The 21,791-nt window shown below is 38.0% G+C and overlaps 1 protein-coding gene across 6 annotated transcripts in view; it reads left to right on the forward strand.

The window, feature by feature from the left end:
* LOC135109050 (RNA cytidine acetyltransferase-like) overlaps positions 1-19,697 on the forward strand; it is a 125,133-nt gene extending 105,436 nt beyond the window's left edge. For 4 of the 6 annotated variants that reach the window (XM_064020046.1, XM_064020045.1, XM_064020047.1 and 1 more), the window contains exons 18-19: positions 13,555-13,664; positions 17,598-19,697. In XM_064020046.1, coding sequence (XP_063876116.1) covers positions 13,555-13,664; positions 17,598-17,694 — 207 coding nt within the window. In that variant the 3' untranslated portion in view covers positions 17,695-19,697. Of the gene's footprint in view, positions 1-13,554; positions 13,665-16,635; positions 16,739-17,597 lie in introns of those variants that run through there. The other 2 variants (XM_064020049.1, XM_064020048.1) reach the window with 1 other exon arrangement.
* Positions 19,698-21,791: the final 2,094 nt, after the last annotated feature.

Raw genomic sequence — 21,791 nt, forward strand, 5'->3', positions numbered from 1 at the left:
TGCCTGTGCAGCCAGTAGAGTTTCGGTCTAAGTTTTCATTGTCACTATCTCTCAAAGCCAGGACTGTATCCATTATTGAGAGTGTTTCTGTGAGAATTCTTCTCTTTCCAGGCAAGTCATCAATAACTTTTATGTTATCCTTGGTTTGCTCTTTTCTGGAGGCAATCTCTTGTCTGAGTTTTACTACCAGCTCAGTCAGTTCATCACAGGAGAGGTTCTCTCTCTCTCTCTCTCTCTCTCTCTCTCTCTCTCTCTCTCTCTCTCTCTCTCTCTCTCTCTCTCTCTCTCTCTCTCTCTCTCTCTCTCTCTCTCTCTCTCTCTCTCTCTCTCTCTCTCTCTCTGTTTGTGTGTGTATGTGTATGTTAATTTATTGGAAAGAGATGAGAGAGAGAGAGAGAGAGAGAGAGAGAGAGAGAGAGAGAGAGAGAGAGAGAGGTCATTGAATTATCAGCTATTGTCAGGGTAACTAACTGGTTGTCACACAGCCACAGTTCATCTCTCTCTCTCTCTCTCTCTCTCTCTCTCTCTCTCTCTCTCTCTCTCTCTCTCTCTCTCTCTCTCTCTCTCTCTCTCTCTCTCTCTCTTTCTCTTTCTCTCTCTGCCCATATGTGTTCATTATATTGAGGGTTTACTGTAAGAAAATGTATTTATAAATAAAAAAAACATGAAGTGAATGAGTGAGATGAGAAATGCTGGGCAGATAGTGTGGCGTTTGCTGTACCAATTAGTGGTGGCGTAGCTGAAGCTCACTTGTATCTCAGATTTTGGCTTTCAACTCAAAGTAAAAAATCATTCAAGGGACAGCTCATATCTCGTAAAACTCATAAGTTGGGGCACTCTTAAGTCAAGGTACCATTGTGTGTGTATATATATATATATATATATATATATATATATATATATATATATATATATATATATATATATATATATATATATATATATATATATATATATACTCACATTCACACTCTTACCTCAGTACTATGGACTAAAAGGGGGGAACATTGGTCCGAAGAAGCCGATTGTCTATAGGTACCAACACTATGCATTAGGCTACGTTAGGAATGGCTAATATCAACAATTCTGTTACAAAAGACAGAGGAATAAATACAGTACTGTACCGTACTTTTAATCAAGCACACCATGCTATCCCATGGTAACCATGGTTGGTACCCAGGAGAGTTGCAGCAGTGACAAGGAAGATGAGGTGCTACTGACATTACCAAAAACTATCTGAGGTGTGTATAGCTGTATGGATACTGTGCTACAGTTTATGGAACACACCAATAGAAATGTCATTGTTCATTATGGAAATCTTAGAATTCTTCAAGAAGCCATAGTTAAAGAACAATTTCAAATGGTAATTAATTAAAATTAGCTTTTTCAAACTAATACAGACTCTGAAAATGAAAAAGCAAATGTAGATTTCAAGGAAATAATTGAAAAACAACTGAAAATATAGAAAAGGAAATGGTAATGGCACTGAAAAACAATGAAGACCTGGTAAGAGATGTAGCAGATAAGAAGAAAAATATTATAGTTTATGGAATAAAGGAGGAAAATATGATGTACAAATTGAAAAAGGGATAAAGAAACTTGTTAAACTTGTTAACAAGTTTAACAAAAGTGTTTAAGAAAAATATGACGTACAAATTGAAAAGGGATAAAGAAGAAACAGAGGAGAGGGATGGATGAGTAGACTGTGTGTATTTATATCTAAAAAAAACTTTTGACAAAGTTCCCCACATTAGGTTATTATGGAAGCTAGAAAATATAGGAGGATTAAATGGAAAAATAAAAAAGACTGGATGTTACTTAAAGTTACTTAAAGGAAGAGAAATGAGAATGGTTGTAGATGTAAAATTGAAATGGAGAAAAATAGATAGTGGAGCACCACAAGGATCAGTGCTGGCACCAATACTTCTCCTCATCCACATAAATGATATGCCTGAAGGAGTAAAGAGTTACATGAGCTTGTTTGCAGATGATGCAAAGTTACAAAGACATATAAGAAACAACAAAGACTGTGAAATTCTACAAGAGGATTTGAATAAAATCTGGGACTGATGTAAAAAAATGGGAGATGAAATTTAATTAGAAAAATGTCATGTAATGGAAATGTAAAATAGTGAAAAGAGACCAAAATGGACATATAAAATGTGAATGAAGAAATACTTAAAGTACAAGAAGAGAAAGATCTGGGAGTGATAATACAGGGTAGTCAACAGTCAGAGAAGCATGTAGAAAAATGGTGAGAAATATTGGAACAGCATTCCACTACAAAGATAAAGACATGATGAGAAAGATAATTACCACTATCATTAGAGAGGAGTTGGAATATGCTGAATCATGTGGTCCCCCCACAATAAAAAAAAAAAGAAAAAGAAAAAAAAGAAAGAAAGAATACAGAGGATGGCAATGAAGGTGATTCCAGAACTGGAAAAAATAACATATGAAGACAGGTTAAAGGAGATGAAGCTGCCAACAATGGAGCAAAGAAGAGAAAGTGGGAGATTTAATTCTGATATATAAATTGTGGAATGGGGTGGAAGAAATTGATAATGAGAAACTACTGCTAAGAGAAGAAGGAAATACTAATTTCACATGAAGACAGCAAAAAAATAAAATAAAAAGGAAGATGCTTAAGTAATATAAAAAAAATATAGTTTCCCGCAGAGAAATATAGAAGTTTGGAACAAGTTAAGTGAGGAGGTAGTACCAGCATTATGTGTGCACAACTTTGAGGAAAACCTGAACAAGTGTAGATATGGAGACAGGACCACACAAGTGTAGCTCAGGCCCTGTAAATTACAACTAGGTAAATACACACACACATGCTCAAGCAGCCAAACTAGAAGGATGCTCGAGTAGCAGCTTATATAAACGTTTTTGCTGATGATGCAAAAATAATGAAAATAATAAAGGATGAAAATGACTGCAAGGAATTACAAAAAGATATTGACAAGATACATGCATGGAGCCAAAGATGGAAACTAGAATTTAATGCCAGAAAATGCTAAGTGTTGTAAATGGAAAAAAAGTAGAAAGAGACCTTCATGGAATTACAAAATGGGAGGAGAAATAATAATGAAAAGCAGTGAAGAAAAAGATTTGGGAATTATGATCCAGGACACAGTTATCACCTGAAAGGCACATAAACATAATATTCAGCTCTACATACAACTTGTTAACCAAAATTACAGTTCCATTTAACTATTTAGATAAAGAAATGAGAGAATTATAATAAGTATGATATGACCTAAATTGGAATACACAGCAGTAGTTAGGCTCCTCATAGAAAAAAAGATATAAGGAAACTGGAAAGAATACAGAGGATAGTGACAAAGATGATACCAGAATTGAAAGATTTAAGCCATGAAGAATGACTTGAAAAGATGGGATTACCAACACTACAAGTGAAAGAGAAAAAGGAGATCTGATAACAATGTACAAATTAGTAAACAATATAGAAAGAATAGACAAAAATGACTTTGTACCACAGATGGAGGAGGGAGAGAGACAGATGAGGGGGCATGGGAGGAAAATAAAGAAGAATGGATGTACGAGTGTTGTCAAGAAATACAGCTTTTCGTATCAAACTATTGAAATCTGGAATGATTTGATGGAAGAGGTGGTTGCAGCAAACAATGTACACATGATTAAAGAGAAACTGGATAAATATGGTTGTGGAGACAGGACAAAATGAGTTTTGGTTTGTGCCCTGTACAACACAACTAGGTAAACTAGGTTCAGAGAGAGAAAGAGATGCCTCGCTGCCAGCTAGCACGCACACACACACACACACACACACACACACACACACACACACACACACACACACACACACACACACACACACACACACACGAACACGGGTGTAAAGAGGTATCTGAAAACTGTAGTAATATTGAAAACCACATGTCATATAAGTGCACAGGTCATGATCCTGTTGCTGTTGCAAAATCAACCATCCCAATAGTTCATTGTTTTATAATAAAAAAAAATTTTCATGGGAAAATAGTATGTTCTGGACTGCAAAATAATTTCCTTAGTTATACACATTAATTTTCTTTGCCTCAGAAAATGTCCTAGGTTGATGGCAAACTAAACTAAAACAGGACATTTATATACATCCCTGGATGGGAGTTTGTAGCCACCAGGACATATTTACCATCTGGGGACATACAAATTTTATATGTCCCCAGATGGTAAGGGTCAAACCTCATCTTTTCGTTACTGAAACACAGGTGTCTGAGGTAACTGACGGTAGCCCCTCTCTGTTCCCTCCTACTTTCTCTATCTTCATTTTGAATCTAAAGCTGGATGTTGCATCTATGTGGGCAATGACTTAAATTGCTCTCGTGGCCACACTCTTGAATCTTCCAAATTTTGCACAATCTGACTACAACTGCAGAGTCACTCTCAAACTAAATTTATCTATACAATATACCTCTCACCTAGCTTCTCCAGCTATAAAAAAATTCTTTTGACTTCTGAACTTCCAAAGTGGAGTGAGCACATTCTGACCCTCTTCTCTTTTGTGGAGATCTTCATTCTTGAAGATTTTGATGTTCACCACCAGCTTTGGCTTTCCTCTCCCTTCACTGACCATCCTGGTGAACTAACCTTTAACTCTACTGTTTCCCATGACATAGAGCAACTGGTGCAACACCCTATTCGTATTCCTGTCTTGGAGATATGCCCAACATTCTTCACCTTTTCCTAACCTCTAATCCTGCTTATGGTGTCACCCTATCTTCTCTGTTGGGCTCTTCCAATCACAACGTCACATCTGCATCTTGTCCTATTGCTCCAATCTGTCCTCAGGATCCCCCAAAGTGGAGGTGCCTCTGGCATTTTGCCTCTGCCAATTGGGGGGACCTGAGGAGGTAATATTCTGATTTTCCTTAGAATGACTACAGCTTCCATGTCAGAGACCCATCTCAGTGTGCTGAGCGCATAACAGAGATGTCTGATATGGAGGCGTACATTCCCCACTCTTTCTCTTGACCTAAACCTTTCAAACCTTGGTTTAATACAGCTTGTTCTTGTGCTATAGATGATAGAGATGTGGCCCATAAAAGGTACTTGAGCCTTCCATCACCTGAATCTGATGGACTTTATATTTTTGCCTGGAATCATGCCGAGTCTGTTCTCCAACTAGCCAAAAACTCCCTTATTCATAGAAAGTGTCAAAATCTTTCAAAATCTAACTTCCCTCATGATTTCTGATAGCTAGCCAAAAACAACTCAACTTTGCTTCTTCATTTTTTCCTCCTTCCTGATGGCATCACAACTGTCTCATCTATTTCTAAAGCTGAACTCTTTGTTCAAATCTTTGCTAAAAACTCAACCTTGGATGATTTAGGGCTTGTTCCTTGCTCTCCTTCACCCTCTGACTATTTCATGCTACTGATTAAGATCCTTCACAGTGATGCTTTTTCATGCCCTTGCTGGTCTTAACCCTTGGAAGATTTATGGATCTGATGAAGTCCCTCCTATTTTTCTCTGAAACTGTGCCTACATGCTTGCACTTGGCCCTGTCACAGTCTTCCAGCTCTGTCTGTCAACATCTATCTTTCCTTCTTGCTGGAAGTTTGCCTACATTCAGCTTTTTTCCTAAAAAGGGTGACCATTCTAATCCCTCAAACTACTGTCCTATTGCTTTAATTTCCTGCCTATCTAAAGTTTTTAATCTATCCTCAAAAGGAAGATTCTTAAACATCCGTCTCTTCACAACCTTCTATCTGATTGCCAGTATGGGTTCTGTCTAGAGCTCTCTAGTGATGATCTGGCTTTCCTTACTGAGTCTTTGTCATCTTTTAAGGATTTTGGTGAAATTTTTGCTGTTGCCTTAGACATATCAAGAGCTTTTGATAGTCTGGCACAGAGCTTTGATATCCAAACTTCCCTTCTACAGCTTCCATTTTTCTCTTTGTAACTTCACCTCAAGTTTCCTTTCTGACCATTCTATTGCTGCTGTTAGATGATCACTGTTCTCCTTAATCTATTAACAGTGGTGTTCCTCAGGGTTGTGTCGTCACCCACTCTCTTCCTATTATTCATGAATGATCTTCTAAACCAGGGGTCGGCAACCTTTTGAACATAGTGTGCCAGTTTATAATTCATGCCACTTTTTTACTACCTTGCGTGCCAAATGTTATTTTTTCAGCCCTATATGTAGCCTACGAAAATGAAAATCATAATTATACACTATGACTGAGTATGTAGTGACCATTGTAATTAAAGTAAAATGTATTTTTCTCCATATACATAACATAAATGTGACATTTTTTGTAGCATTTATTATTCTTAGTAACTAAAAATATACTTCTTTATTTTAAAATTGTACTCACATTATTAATGCGATCCTTGCCCTTGCTTCCCTTTGGCCAAAGTTGAAATTTCAGGTGAATATCTGGACACCTTGAGCTTTACACAACCCTCAGAATGATCCGTTGTAAGGTTGCTGCGATGGGGATTGAGGATGTGCTTCATGTGTGAAAATATCTGCTCGCACTGATATGTAGATCCAAATGCTGATAGCAATGCAAAAGCTACTTTCTTCATGCAACTGAATTTATCAGGCAGTGATGTCCAGGAACTTAATATGGAGGCTGCATGATCAGTCGTACTAGTTTCCAATATTTCTCGAAGATCCTTAAATTTAGCTGACCACAATGATGATGCCTGAAAGTCAATTAACTGCATTTGCAACTCCTCAGTTTCCATCCACTCAAAAAGAGATGCGTCCAACTCACTGTATCTAAACGTGTCTGGTCTGATTAAAAAGGAAAACACTGGGCCGATGTTTTGGAAATCTTTAAATCTGATTGAGAACTCAGATTTCAATTCTTGCATGTACACCTGAAGATCAGTAGTGTTGATAGGATGAGTTGCAGATAAGTTTTTCAAGTTTTTGAAGTAACGGAAAGAACCATTTTTAATATCTGATGAGTAAACTGCAAGCTTTGCAACAAATGCCTTCCAAGTATCATACAAGTCCATCACTGTTTTTCCTGCACCTTGCAAGAGAAGACTGAGGTCATTTAGATGTTTGGTGATGTCTGAGAGAAACATAAGTTTCACAATCCAGTCTCTGTCCTCCAGCTCAGGGTAGCCTTGGCCTTTTTCTGTTAAGAAAAGCTTGACTTCATCAAAGCATTCCACAAATCTCTCCAATACCTTCCCACAGCTTAGCCACCTAACACTGCTGTGCAAGGGTATATCTTTGTAAGCACTGTCCACCTCTTCAAGGAAAGCTTGAAACTGCCTGTGCGTAAGAGAAGAGTGTGCAACAACAAAATTCACTACTTTTGTTACAGTAGCCATCACCTTGTTGAGATCAGAGTTCGAGATTTTGGCACATAAATTTTCTTGATGAATTATGCAGTGCAATTTCAAAATGGGGTGTCCAATTTTATCCTCAACAAGCTTGGTAAAACCCTTGTTTTTTCCTACCATAGCAGGGGCACCATCTGTTGTAACTGCAAAAATCTTTCTTATGTCAACCCCTCTCTCCTCAAAATGGTCAGTGAATGTCTTCAGTATGTCCTCCCCCTTGGTAGTGCCATACATAGGTTGAAGACAGCACAGCTCCTCGTGTATCTCTGTGTCACTGTACCTGGCAAAAACAGCCAGGCGGGGAATGTCATTTATATCCACGCTTTCATCCAGGGCCACACTGAACACAGGTGTAGTTGTTAAAGCAACAGTTTGTTGCTCACCTACATTAGCAGCCATTTCAGAAATACGTCTCTCCACGGTCCTAGCTGAGGCAGGAATATCTTTTATCCTTGAGATGATCATGTGTTTGTTTGATATGCCATCAAAAAGCACCTCAGAGCACTCTAGGAAAGCTGCTTTTATGAAATCTCCATCAGTAAAAGGCTTTCCATGCTTGGCAATACACAGAGCTAGTTTGTAACTGGCCTCAGTTGCATTGATTTTGCTAGCACTCAGATTCTTAAACACATTACTTTGTTTCTCATAGCGGGATACTGCTTTCTTAATCGCTTCAGTCTTGTCTGCACTGTCCTTGAAAGTCTTCTCGTGTTTTGTTTCAAAGTGTCTTTTAACACTAGATGTGCGGCACACGACATTTTCGCAGCAGAGAGCACACACAGCACGATCATTCTGTTGAATAAATCCAAAGTCATTTGTCCATGATGACTGAAATGATCGGACATCAAGTTTGACTTTTTTCGCAGTAGCCATGGTGAGAGTAACTAGCAAGAGCGTCACTCAGGGCAGCTAAATAGTCACTGAAATAGCAGCGCTGCTTGACTGATGCGTCACCAGCGGCGGGGGCCAACGTGTCTCATACTCGTCTACATCTCGCTGTGCTCACGTACACCTCATCGCGGGTACAAAACATTTTCGTTTTAATTTAATCATTTTAATATATCAAAAGAAAGAATTATTTAGAATCATACGAAAATTTAAATCATAATTGTAAGGATGTACAATACACATTCTCTCTCTCTCTCTCTCTCTCTCTCTCTCATTATTTCGTTGCTTTACTTTTTTTTTTTGCTCCATATCACGTGGCGTGCCATAGGCAAGCACTCTGCGTGCCAAGTCTGGCACGCGTGCCATAGGTTGCCGACCCCTGTTCTAAACCAAACTTTTTGTCCTATCCACTCCTACACTGATGATAGCATCCTGCACTTTTCCACATCTTTTTGTAGACATCCATCCCTTCAGGAAGTAAATAGTTCATGCAGGAAAGCCACAGAATGCCTGACTTCTGATTCCTCAAAAAGTTTTGATTTGGTCAGAGAAAACCTAGTATTGTTCATTGCCTCAAAAACTCAATTCCTCCATCTATCAACTTGACACAACCTTCCAAATAATCATTCCCTCTTCAATAACACTCAACTGTCCCCACTTCTACACTGATCATCCTCTGTCGGTCCTTTACTTATAATCTAAACTGGAAACCACATTTCATCTCTAACTAAAACAACTATGAAATTAGGCATTCTGAGTCATCATCACCAGTTTTTCTCACCCCCCCCAGCTACTAACTCTGTACAGGGTCATATCTGTCTATGTATGGTGTATGCTTCACATGTATGGGGTGGTTCCACTTATACCACTCTTTTAGACACAATAGGATAAATAGCTTTTTCATCTTATCAACTTGTCTCCTCTGACTGACTCTTTAACCTCTCTCTCATTGCCACAGTGTTGCATCTCTTGCTCTGCTTTTCTGATCTTGCTAACTGCATGCCTCCTCTCCTCCCACATCCTTGCTGCACAAGACTTCTTTCTCTCATCCCTATTCTGTCCATCTCTCAAATACAAGAGTTAACCAATATTCTCAATCATTCATCCCTTTCTCTGATTAACTGAACTGAACTTCATGTTTCTAAATTTCCTCCTTCCTATAACTCGAACTCTTTCAAGGAGTTTTCAAGACACTTATTCTCCTTCATCTGACTTATTTATTCAACAGTCTTCTGGGAACTGGCAATTAAGTGGGCTTTTTTTTTCTTTTCATAATTTTGTTGCCCTTGGCCAGTGACCCTGTTGGATTAAAGAACAAAAGAAAAGTGCTTGGCACCAGCAGCTAACCTAACAACAGCATGTTCACAGCATCTCTTATGTCTACAGATTTACTGTGCCATCCCTATTCTAAAACTTCTCACTGTTTTCTATATTAATTTTGATGTATTTTGAACATGTCCAATGACTTTGAGATTATTATTACTTTATTTATTCATTAAATAGATAGTTTCCTCACTGAAACTCAGGTGTCTGAGGCAACTGACAGTAGCCCCTTTTCTGTTCCCTCCTACTTTCTCTATCCTCATTTTCGATCCAAAGCTGGATGCTGCGTTTATGTGCGCAATGACTTAACCTGCTCTCGTGCCCACGCTCTTGAATCTTCCGAGTTTTCCACCATCTGGCTTCGACTACAGAGTCATTCTCATACTAAATTTATCTGTGCTGTATACCTCTCTCCTAACTCCTCTGACTATAAGAAATTCTTTGACTACTTAACTTCCAAAGTGGAGCACATTCTGACCCTCTTCCCTTTTGCAGAGATCTCCATTCTTGGAGACTTCAATGTTCACCACCAGCTTTGGCTTTCCTCTCCCTTCACTGACCATCCTGGTGAACTAGCCTACAACTTTGCTATCCTCCATGACCTAGAGCAATTGGTGCAACACCCTACTCGTATTCCTGACCGTCTTGGAGATACGCCCAACATTCTTGACCTTTTCCTGACCTCTAATCCTTCTGCTTATGCTGTTACCCTTTCTTCTCCGTTGGGCTCCTCCGATCACAATCTCATATCTTTATCTTGTCCTATCACTCCAATCCCTCCTCAGGATCCCCCTAAGCGAAGGTGCCTCTGGCGTTTTGCCTCTGCTAGTTGGGGGGACCTGAGGCGGTATTTTGCTGATTTTCCTTGGAATGACTACTGCTTCCGTGTCAGAGACCCGTCTTTGTGTGCTGAGCGCATAACAGAGGTGATAGTGTCTGGCATGGAGGCGTACATTCCTCACTCTTTTTCTCGTCCTAAACCTTCTAAACCTTGGTTTAACACAGCTTGTTCTCGTGCTATACATGATAGAGAGGTGGCCCACAAAAGGTACTTAAGCCTTCCTTCACCAGAATCTCATGCACTTTATATTTCTGCCCGGAACCATGCCAAGTCTGTTCTCCAACTAGCCAAAAACTCCTTCATTAACAGAAAATGTCAAAACCTTTCAAGATCTAACTCCCCTCGTGATTTCTGGCATCTAGCCAAAAATATCTCCAATAACTTTGCTTCTTCTTCTTTCCCTCCTCTACTTCAACCAGATGGCACCACTGCTATCACATCTATTTCTAAAGCTGAACTCTTTGCTCAAACCTTTGCTAAAAACTCTACCTTGGACGATTCTGGGCTTGTTCCTCCCTCTCCTCCACCCTCTGACTACTTCATGCCTCGTATTAAAATTCTTCGTAATGATGTTTTCCATGCCCTCGCTGGCCTAAACCCTCAGAAGGCTTATGGACCTGATGGGGTCCCTCCTATTGTTCTCCGAAACTGTGCCTCCGTGCTTGCACCTTGCCTAGTCAAACTCTTTCAGCTCTGTCTGTCAACATCTACCTTTCCTTCTTGCTGGAAGTTTGCCTACATTCAACCTGTTCCTAAAAAGGGTGACCGCTCTAATCCCTCAAACTACCGTCCTATTGCTTTAATTTCCTGCTTATCTAAAGTTTTTGAATCTATCCTCAACAGGAAGATTCTTAAACATCTATCACTTCACAACCTTCTATCTGATCGCCAGTATGGGTTCCGTCAATGACGCTCTACTGGTGATCTTCTGGCTTTCCTTACTGAGTCTTGGTCATCCTCTTTTAGAGACTTTGGTGAAACTTTTGCTGTTGCCTTGGACATATCAAAAGCCTTTGATAGAGTCTGGCACAAAGCTTTGATTTCCAAACTACCCTCCTACGGTTTCTATCCTTCTCTCTGTAACTTCATCTCAAGTTTCCTTTCTGACCGTTCTATTGCTGCTGTGGTAGACGGTCACTGTTCTTCTCCTAAATCTATTAACTGTGGTGTTCCTCAGGGTTCTGTCCTGTCACCCACTCTCTTCTTATTATTCATTAATGATCTTCTAAACCAAACTTCTTGTCCTATCCACTCCTATGCTGATGATACCACCCTGCACTTTTCCACGTCTTTTCATAGACGTCCAACCCTTCAGGAGGTAAACATATCACGCAGGGAAGCCACAGAACGCCTGACTTCTGATCTTTCTAAAATTTCTGATTGGGGCAGAGCAAACTTGGTATTGTTCAATGCCTCAAAAACTCAATTCCTCCATCTATCAACTCGACACAATCTTCCAGACAACTATCCCCTCTTCTTCAATGACACTCAACTGTCCCCCTCTTCTACACTGAACATCCTCGGTCTGTCCTTTACTTATAATCTGAACTGGAAACTTCACATCTCATCTCTAGCTAAAACAGCTTCTATGAAGTTAGGTGTTCTGAGACGTCTCCGCCAGTTTTTCTCACCCCCCCAGCTGCTAACTCTGTACAAGGGCCTTATCCGTCCATGTATGGAGTATGCTTCACATGTCTGGGGGGGTTCCACTCATACTGCTGTTCTAGACAGGGTGGAATCAAAAGCTTTTCGTCTCATCAACTCCTCTCCTCTAACTGACTGTCTTCAGCCTCTCTCTCACCGCCGCAATGTTGCATCTCTTGCTGTCTTCTACCGCTATTTTCATGCTAACTGCTCTTCTGATCTTGCTAACTGCATGCCTCCCCTCCTTCCGCGGCCTCGCTGCACAAGACTTTCTTCTTTCTCTCACTCCTATTCTGTCCACCTCTCTAACGCAAGAGTTAACCAGTATTCTCAATCATTCATCCCTTTCTCTGGTAAACTCTGGAACTCCTTGCCTGCTTCTGTATTTCCACCTTCCTATGACTTGAATTCCTTCAAGAGGGAGGTTTCAAGACACTTATCCACCAATTTTTGACCATTGCTTTGACCCTTTTAGGGACTGGCATTTCAGTGGGCATTTTTTTTATTAGATTTTTGTTGCCCTTGGCCAGTATCCTTCTTACATAAAAAAAAAAAAAAAAAAAAAAAATTAATAATAATAATGATAATAATAATAAAATCTCAAGTTTCTAAAGAAATAATCACTTTATTTGCTGAAAATGCACTAAAATTTTACTGAAAATAGCTTAATTTTTAAAAATTGTTTCACAACTTAGGGTGAAGAAAATAGCAGCCTCAGACTGTGGCTCAGTGACATCATTGCTGGCTGACCTTCCCTTTGCCTCTCTCTCTTGGCCTCTGCCCTGCAGTTTTTAACACATCTCTCGTAGGATCCCACAGGTCACACACACCATCTGACCAGTATTTGTCATTCAGTTAAATACCACCAAACTTGAGAAGTTATAAAGTAGGGTTGACAATGACAGGGGTGAACAGACAAGTGATGTGACCCTATAAAATAACACTTTTATATAGCAATATATGTGGGTACATTTGAAGCAGACAGGACAACAATCACTCTAAATATGCCACAAGTCCAACATCACAAGGGAATGTTTCCTTGTCTTCCTTGGACAAACATTAATACGACCAGATATTTTTGGAATGCAAATTATTTTTTATTTATTTATTTATTTTTTTTTTATCTATTGGGTAGCTAACTAATCCCCTAAACCCACATATTTGAAAAGGTTAATATGTTATAGAAGGTCACAACTGCATTTCATCCTAGAAACTCATTTATATAAATAAATAAATATAAAATAATAAATATATATAAATATATAAATAAATAGTTCATTCAAGCATTCACAATAAACAAATGTACTAAAGGGTAATGCATTCCAGACCCACATATGCTAAATTGCTACCAGAGACACTAATTTTAACATGTAAACACTCTCACACTATAAAATCATGTATGCTGTATTCATCACAACTAAAGGACACTCCAGTAAATGGTGCATTCCCACAAGTAAAGATAATTTGTATACTTGCATTATTTTTACACTTAGTGATGTTTTCTTTTCAAGAAAATGAAGGCTAAAGAGGAGGATGACAGACAGAAGGTGAAAGAACTCATTGATGTCACCCAGTTTGGGATCAAGGCCAGGGAACAAGAAAGGAAAGAACACACTGTCAGGTAGGTCTCTTTTGACATGAAGGAGATAAAAAATTGAGATCCTATTATATGAGCATTTGTTATATGAGAAACCAATGATATGAGATGTGTAAATTAGGGGCTTGTCTTTATAAGAGCACAAAAATCTTATGATACGAGCTTCAGTCCAAGGCAAGTAAAATTACAAAGTTTAATAAAATACATGTCTTCCTGCACTCTCCCGCTGACACATCCTGGCTGTGTGGTGATGTACAATGATTCATGTGTGCCGAGATGAGTTTGTGAGCACTGGAAGACAACCATGCACCCTTCCCCTGTCCCTCCTGCCATTCCTCTTTTTAAGTGAGCTTGGTGTCTCTCAGACTCCCACCCTTACAGCCTTACTGCTCATTATTATACTCATACTCTATTATTATTTTGCCTGCAAGCACATTTACAATACAGTACAAGTACAACATATAGGGATTATGTGACTGATCGGTGCTTGGATGTGTTACAGTATTACTGCTGGCATGTTCTTTCATTTGCTGTCTTTGGTGTGCTAGTGTGTGTGTGTGTGTGTGTGTGTGTGTGTGTGTGTGTGTGTGTGTGTGCGCGCGTGCGCGACTGACCACATGGTGTATATATAGATTACGCCTTATTTTGCCTCTCAAGTGCTAACTGTGCTTCCCAGTGTGAGTCCTAGCAGTAAGGCTAAGCAAGCTTGAGTACCAATAATGCTCATAAAGAAGGTAGAAATTGTTAAGAGGCACAAGAGTGGTGAATGAGTTATCCTTGATGCATTAACTATGCATTGGTGAGTATTGTGCATATTTTTATATGTTCAATTAATATGAAATCATGTTCTTTGTATGCAGTCTTCTCTTTCAGGTTGCTTTATCAACAGTTCTGTAATATAAACACTTTTTTTTTCATGTAGGAGGGGTAGCCAAGGGCAACAAAATTATAATAAAAAAAAAAAAAGCAGAGGTGCCAGTCCCCAAACAGAATCAAAAGTGGTCATCAAAAATTAAAGGATGAGTTATGTAACCTCCCTCTTGAAAGAGTTCAGTTCATAGGAAGGAGGAAATACAGAACCAGGAAAGGAGCTCCAGAGTTTACCAGAGAAAGGGATGAATGATTGAAAATACTGGTTAATTTTTGCATTCGAGAGGCAGACAGAATAAGGAGTGAAAGAAAGAAGAAAGTCTTGTGTAGCAAGGCCACAGGAGGAGGGGAGGCATACAGTTAGCAAGATCAGTAGAGCAGTTAGTGTGAAAATAGTGGTAGAAGATAGCAAGAGATGCAACATTGTAGTGATGAGAGAGAGGCTGAAGACAGTCAGTTAGAGGAGAGGAGTTTGGTATCAAATGTTTTAGTTTGAAAGCTTTCCTTTGAGAAGGGCTACAGAACCTGACCCCTTTTTTTCCATTAGTTATGTGTTTTGATATACAAAAACTCACTATATGAACAATTAAAATGGAACCTAACTGTTCATATCATTGGAACCTAACCTGTATTAGGTCTCCAAAGCTTCTGTCTATTCTAATGATTGGTCCCTCAAACAGCCCATTATTTCACTTCTTGAATAAGTCATATCACTGTTCACATTCCACAACAGTCCTGAATACTGCTAGTAAAGACAGGCAAATTCTCATATCACATCTATAAAAATTTGAATCAGGCATAGATACTTCCCAGGCCAAGACCACACCTAAACTAAGTGTTTCATAGTCTTATCTTATATTTTTCTTCTGCACACCAGATGGGGATAATCAAGAACAAAATTGAGACAATATATACATACAGGTAATTAGATGAAATATTAATATTAATGAAGAAGATGTGCAAATTAATAAATAGTTGAAAAATATATGGAAATGAATAAATAAAATGAGAAAGGAGATCTTTGAATGATTTAAAAAAAAAAGGTCTTGAGAAACAAAGTCTGCTCATTCCAGATATTCTCATTCTAAGATGGTTTATCTGTGACATCCAGCTACTTCCATGAATCATTCTCCATAGGATATATCCATACATGCATTGCAGTGTAATGGACTCTGACTGGCAACAATCACAAAGTATGGTAGTTGTTACACATTGGTACCATAAGATTTTTTCTCTTTTTTTCAAATACTGATACAAAAGTTCATAAAAAGTATTGAGATATTTTGAGCTTAGCATATAACCTCATTACAGATAGCTTTCATCAAAAGTACCCTAGGGCATCTGCAAGTCATTCCAGCCAACTTGTGATATTTATAAACTTTAAGATGCTAATTTAATCTTATCTGTTAATATAACAAGATGAGATCAGGCCTTTTTCACAGACATTAACAGGCATTCCCTCTCATTTTAGCCAAGACTCTGAGTATTTCAAAACATATCTCTTTTGTACATCAGTATATGCAAGAAAGTTGAGCCTTCCCCATTATACCTTCACCTTTTATATACATCAATTGGTATGTGTTATATTGTAAATCAGAGAGGTTAGTTAGTGATTTCTATGCAGAATATTTCACTGTGACGATGTCACAGCTACATCTCCTTGTGGCAAAAGTGGCTGGCACAAGTAGACCTTGCTTCTTGACCAAAAGGACAGCTTTCTCCTAAGAAATACAGATATCTGAGTTAGACTAGATGAGGTGATAGAGGCAAGGAAATTACATCAACTAGAAGAAGAACTTCACAGAGAAGACCACACAAGCATAGCCCAAGCCCTGTATACTACAACTATTTAACTATACATACACAAACATATATGCACACACATAACTATACATACACATACACATATGTGCACACACACACACACATACACAAATGATCTTCATGAGTGTGTTTAATGATTACTCACACGCCTAAAACCTAAAACCAAATTTAAAACTCAACCTAGGAGGCATTAAAGAGTACTTACTCTTCTCTCTTGTGTCATCACTTTACTTTAATTTTTTTTCATGACTAAGATTATTTGCAATGACAAGTTAAACAATTATTTTCTCTTCCATTTCAGCAAGAGAAAAATCAAGCTTGTTAAAGAAGAGAAAAAGAAATTGAAACATGAATGAATTGTTCAAATAGTATTTAAGTTTTACTGAATAAATGTTACTTTTCTCTCATATGTATTATGTATAATGATTACCTTACTATATGTAAAGATGGCATGTGCAGATGGGATTACTGTCAAGATGTTAGAGTATGAAGACAAAACTGATTAAATGCATGCATAAGAGTGAGTCTGTGTGAGAGGACAGTCTACCAAGAGCCTTCACAAAGGCCCAGTTTACAAGGGAAAAGGTAAATAATGAGGAAATTAGAGTAATAGGTGTATAAAGTGTATCAAGATTTCCTGAAAAGCTGTTGCCAAAAGGATTCAGATCAGAGTGGGACTGGTGAAAAAGAGGAAAGTTTTAGAATAGAAAAGTTAGGAGACAGGTGGACCAGACAACAATTTAAAGTACAGTAGTTAAAGAAAGGAAAGTTAATGCTACATTCATGGACCTTGAGAAAGCAGACTATACAAGTGGTTGGATGGAAATGTGGGATGCATTAAAGATGCATGATGTGGCTGAAAGTTTTCTGGGAAAAAAAAAAAAAAACATATCAGAGGAGATAGAGAAACCAAAAGCTTTGTAATATATGGTGTGAGACAATGTTGTATTCTTGGTTTATGGATGATGGAAAAAAATACAAGTAAAAAAAAAAAGTTGATGTTGAAACAAAAAGTGTGTTAATGATAGTAATTAGTTGTCAAGTACAATCCATTTAGCAGATAATATAACACAGTTAGCAGAAAATGACCAACAGAAGCTCATAAATGTAGTACTTGATAAGTGTGTGCAAAAGGTGGAAGTTGAAGGTACTTAAGTGTAATTAAAAGTAAATAGGTGGTGTTTGAAAATGGTTAAAAAGATGTGGTTGATTTTGATTCCTCACATAGAATAAAAGTTGAATGTACAAATTTTTTTTAAATAGGTTGAATGATGAGAAAGGACAAGATACAGAAATTGGGAAGATCATCAATCCACCCATTTCCACGGAGAGTCTTCTAGGGAAGGTGCTTCCTCTCTAAGATATTCTCAGACTTTCTCCTCTGTTTCTTTGTGTGAGATGGTGCTCATTAATGTGTTGGTACTCATGCAAATCACACAAACTTTGAAAACTAGAAAATTTATGAAATATATATATATATTGAAGTGATGGAAAATATTCTGTGATGCATATTTTATAAACAGTGCATGATATGGTGATACACACAACACTTAACAAAAAATACCATGTGAGTCCTTCTGTTAGCAGCCATGGGGACATTTTCAAATGAAGCCCACGAACCTCCAGTTTCACCTCAGCCACATCAGTATAAAGCAGTATATTCACTTTAGCTAGAGTTGGCTATGAACATAAGCAGCAGCTGCAGTACACTGCTCCTTAGCTATAAGATTGGGTTATATTCTTATAAACACAATAGTATAGCCATTATGACAGGGTCGGTGTGAGAGGCATTCCTGCCAGCCACCACCAGCCTGTAATTTTCTGGCCATCATTTTACAACAGCCAAAGAAATAAACAAATATACAATTCAAATTTATATTCTAAAAATAAAATAGAAACCCATTAAATAATGGAAGGACAAAAACATACATAGAAAACCCTACAATTAACAGCTGAGCTAAAGGATAATGATGGCATTACCATAAATCAATCCTACCACTATCTCCTTCCCCATCTGGGGATAGGGATCCCCATCTGCTAGCTACCATAACTCTGCTCGCATCCCTTCCCTTCTTTGGTGATACCTTAGAGTTAGATTGATACCCCTGCAAACACATACATATGAAAAACTTCATAAATGAAGCATTTTATACACATCAATGTTATAAGGTACATTGTGTAATGTATAATAATATATATAGTGATTGATGTAACAACAAATACCTTAATATAATCATGTACACAATATAGATAATTTAGTTGGTATTACCAGTGGGGCTGGGCAGGATCCGACAGAATAAGTACTCGTGAATCCGATTACTTAATCAGGCAGATTTGTGTCCGGACCCGATTACTGGCGAGTCCTGTGTGCTGCACAATACTTGTCTAGGGAGCAAGACAAATATTGGATCCATAAAGGATCCAATTACTGGTAGGTTGCACGCGCTGTGCAGTACTCGTCTAGATCCATAAGGGACCTGATTATCAGTGGGGCCTGCACACTACATGATGCTCGTCTGGATCTATGAGGGACCTGATTACTGGCGGGTCCCTTGCCCTGCGTGATATCTGTCTGGATCCATTAGGGACCAGATTACTGGAAGACGATTACTAGACCTGTGAGACAGCCAAACGATTACTGGAATTCTCCTTGGCTGTCAGAATTTCAGGCATTGGTGGTCTGACAAATCCAGCAAAATACTATTAATGTCCTGTGCCTTGGACTTCTGCCTATTAATTTTCTGTCATTGTATTAACTGCTTCTTCTTTTACCTTATGTAAGATTCATAATGCACAAACTCAAGTATTTATATATTTGATAAATCATAATAAACAGCTCTGAAAGTTTGTACATGATCACATTAATGTTATATGTTTCTTTTACATTTTTTGTCATGAACAGTCAAGTTATTATGAAATTATAGAAAAGAAAGTTAAAATTCTTTATAGGGAATTACAGTTTAAATTTTTTAATCTTAGGTGTTATGTTTATGAAACTACATTTGACTCATGAGAAAAATTTGCCTTCAGTTTGATAAAGGAAAGATTAAAGTTGGAGTGGGAATTTTATTCATATGTATATTAATTAAAAAAATATTAGCCTAGCTCTATGGAGTGAATTGTTAAGAATCCCTCTCTCTAGCAGCTTAGACTTGACTGAAGCCTCATGGCCAGCATAACCTCTAGCCAGTTATAATTTTCTTTTGCTTTGATGTCACAACGTGCCAGGCAACCACATCTCGTTGAAAGTAAGAAAAGCTTGGCAGCATTAAAACTTTGTCTAGTGTTGCCAGTAAAAGTACTCTATTTGATGGCTTATAAGACATGCCTTTTTTCAAAAAAAAAAAAAAAAAAATCAGAAAATGAACCTGTGTCTTATAAGGTCAAGGCAATATCTCATCCCGGAGTGCCTGTCACGTGACATTGGAGACCATGGAGAGCCATCAGGTAGCCCTTAAATCAAACCCTAAATATCTTTGCACACGTAAACAAAGTGCTTCTATACCACCAAAAAACTTTTTTGCAAGGTAACAGTATATAATAGGTTAGACTTACTGGTAATTTACATAAAATAATACCAGCCATGAAGAAATTAAAAGATGATGCTTGCATTGCATGCACCAAAACAAACTCATGGTTGGTTACACACCAAACCTGGCGACATGTGGAAGATTCACTGTGTTTCTTAGTATGATGCCATTTTTCCTTGAGGTAAGACATGAATAGAACAAATTTATTTTTACATATTTGAATTTGAATAAAAAAAACTAGTCATACTAAATTTCATGAATAGAACAATTTATTTTTCACACTTTCTTTTGTTTTAGAAATGTACTGAATATTTCAAATAAAAATATTTTCCATAGAAAAAGGTAAATATTTTCACACATCCTTATGCTTTCAAAATGTACTAAAATATTACAACTAGAATTACTTGTAGAATGATGATAAAAGATTATGATGTACAAACTTTAATACTCCTTTGAGCTATGACAATGTCACTGCCTACACCATATTTGTTTACATCTCACAGCAGGTTTGGTCTCAGGACCACTGTTGGTAGATCCTAGCAAATATTTAAGTTTTGAAATGTAAAATATTGGGATCTAATAAGGATCTGAATACATGAGAGGGCTTCAAATGTTAAGTGAAACCCTTCACTTCATATTCAGAGCTTATTTATTTATTTCTCCTCCAATGCCTGCCCAAACTGAAGTGTGTCTTATAAGCCCATTTGTCTTATAAGCCATAAAATATGGTATATGATTCAACAAAATCTTCATTTTTCCTTGTGTATTTTGTTTATCAGTATCGTTGTTAAGTATCTTATTATTACACTGTTTAATGTAAGAGATTTTCACAAAGAATCTTTAGACTTAAACTTTGACTCCTGAGTAATCATCTGGTTGATCTGGACCTGATTACTCACTCAGTATTCAGATCTGCCTAGCCTTGACGGATCCATGGAATTTGGGTCCATTAATTGGTTCCTGCCCAGCCCTAATTACTGGTGCCACATTTGGTTATTGTTTACTACCAGTACCACACCATTTTCAGCTGCAGCCACACTAGCACCTCTCCATATTACAGTAAACCCTTGTTATACCAGACCCCGTTATTGTGGATTTCTGCACTTGCCAGACATGTATGGTGTACAGAACATCCATCAGATTTATTGGATAAATGTAGGTAAATGAAGTAGAACGTCCAGCCAGCAGCTGGAATATTAACTATTTATTATTATTGATAATTTACTAAATGCTTACAACACATTCCACAGTATTTTACATCTGGTACATGTTTTTCATCATAACAAATATTGTATTACACTGTGGCATGTTGGCTTATTTGGAGCTCCCTTTTAATAGACATCATCCTGGTAAGAAATCCTGATAAGCGGCTGTGGCGGCAAGGGAGTGAGAGTAGGAGGGAGGGAGGGAGGGATGGTGGTGGTGGTAGTAGTGAGTGCACACTGCACTGACCAGGATTGCACTGTCTGCCATAATTATGGTATTTCTGTCATATTTGGTATTTTCTGCTATCTGCAATGCATTGCCTACTAAACATTATGATATAATGTATAGAAAAAGTCATAATTTTCATATTTCTGTATAATAATTCAGGCTGGCCAGCAGTGCAACCTTGACACCCACACACTGCTTCTGCCTGAGCCTTGCACCGGCAGATGTTATTAGAGGTTGCAGCACCCGACCCACTCACTGCTCCTTTTATCAGATTTTTGCCTTTAACGTGAGTGGCTTCACCTCAGTTAGTCCAGTATAACGAGGGTTTGCGGTATTTCATTTCATTATTACATTCAAACCATTACAACAAAACTACAATAATGCTTATATACATTTCTGATGCTTACCATAGTGGAAATCCCTTCAGGAAGAAGTGAAGATGAGCTTCAATCCAACCAACAGGTAGCTGATGTTGTCATGGGCTTATAATCAT

The sequence above is a fragment of the Scylla paramamosain genome, chromosome 18 (genome assembly GCF_035594125.1).
Source record: "Scylla paramamosain isolate STU-SP2022 chromosome 18, ASM3559412v1, whole genome shotgun sequence".
Classification (NCBI taxonomy): domain Eukaryota; kingdom Metazoa; phylum Arthropoda; class Malacostraca; order Decapoda; family Portunidae; genus Scylla; species Scylla paramamosain.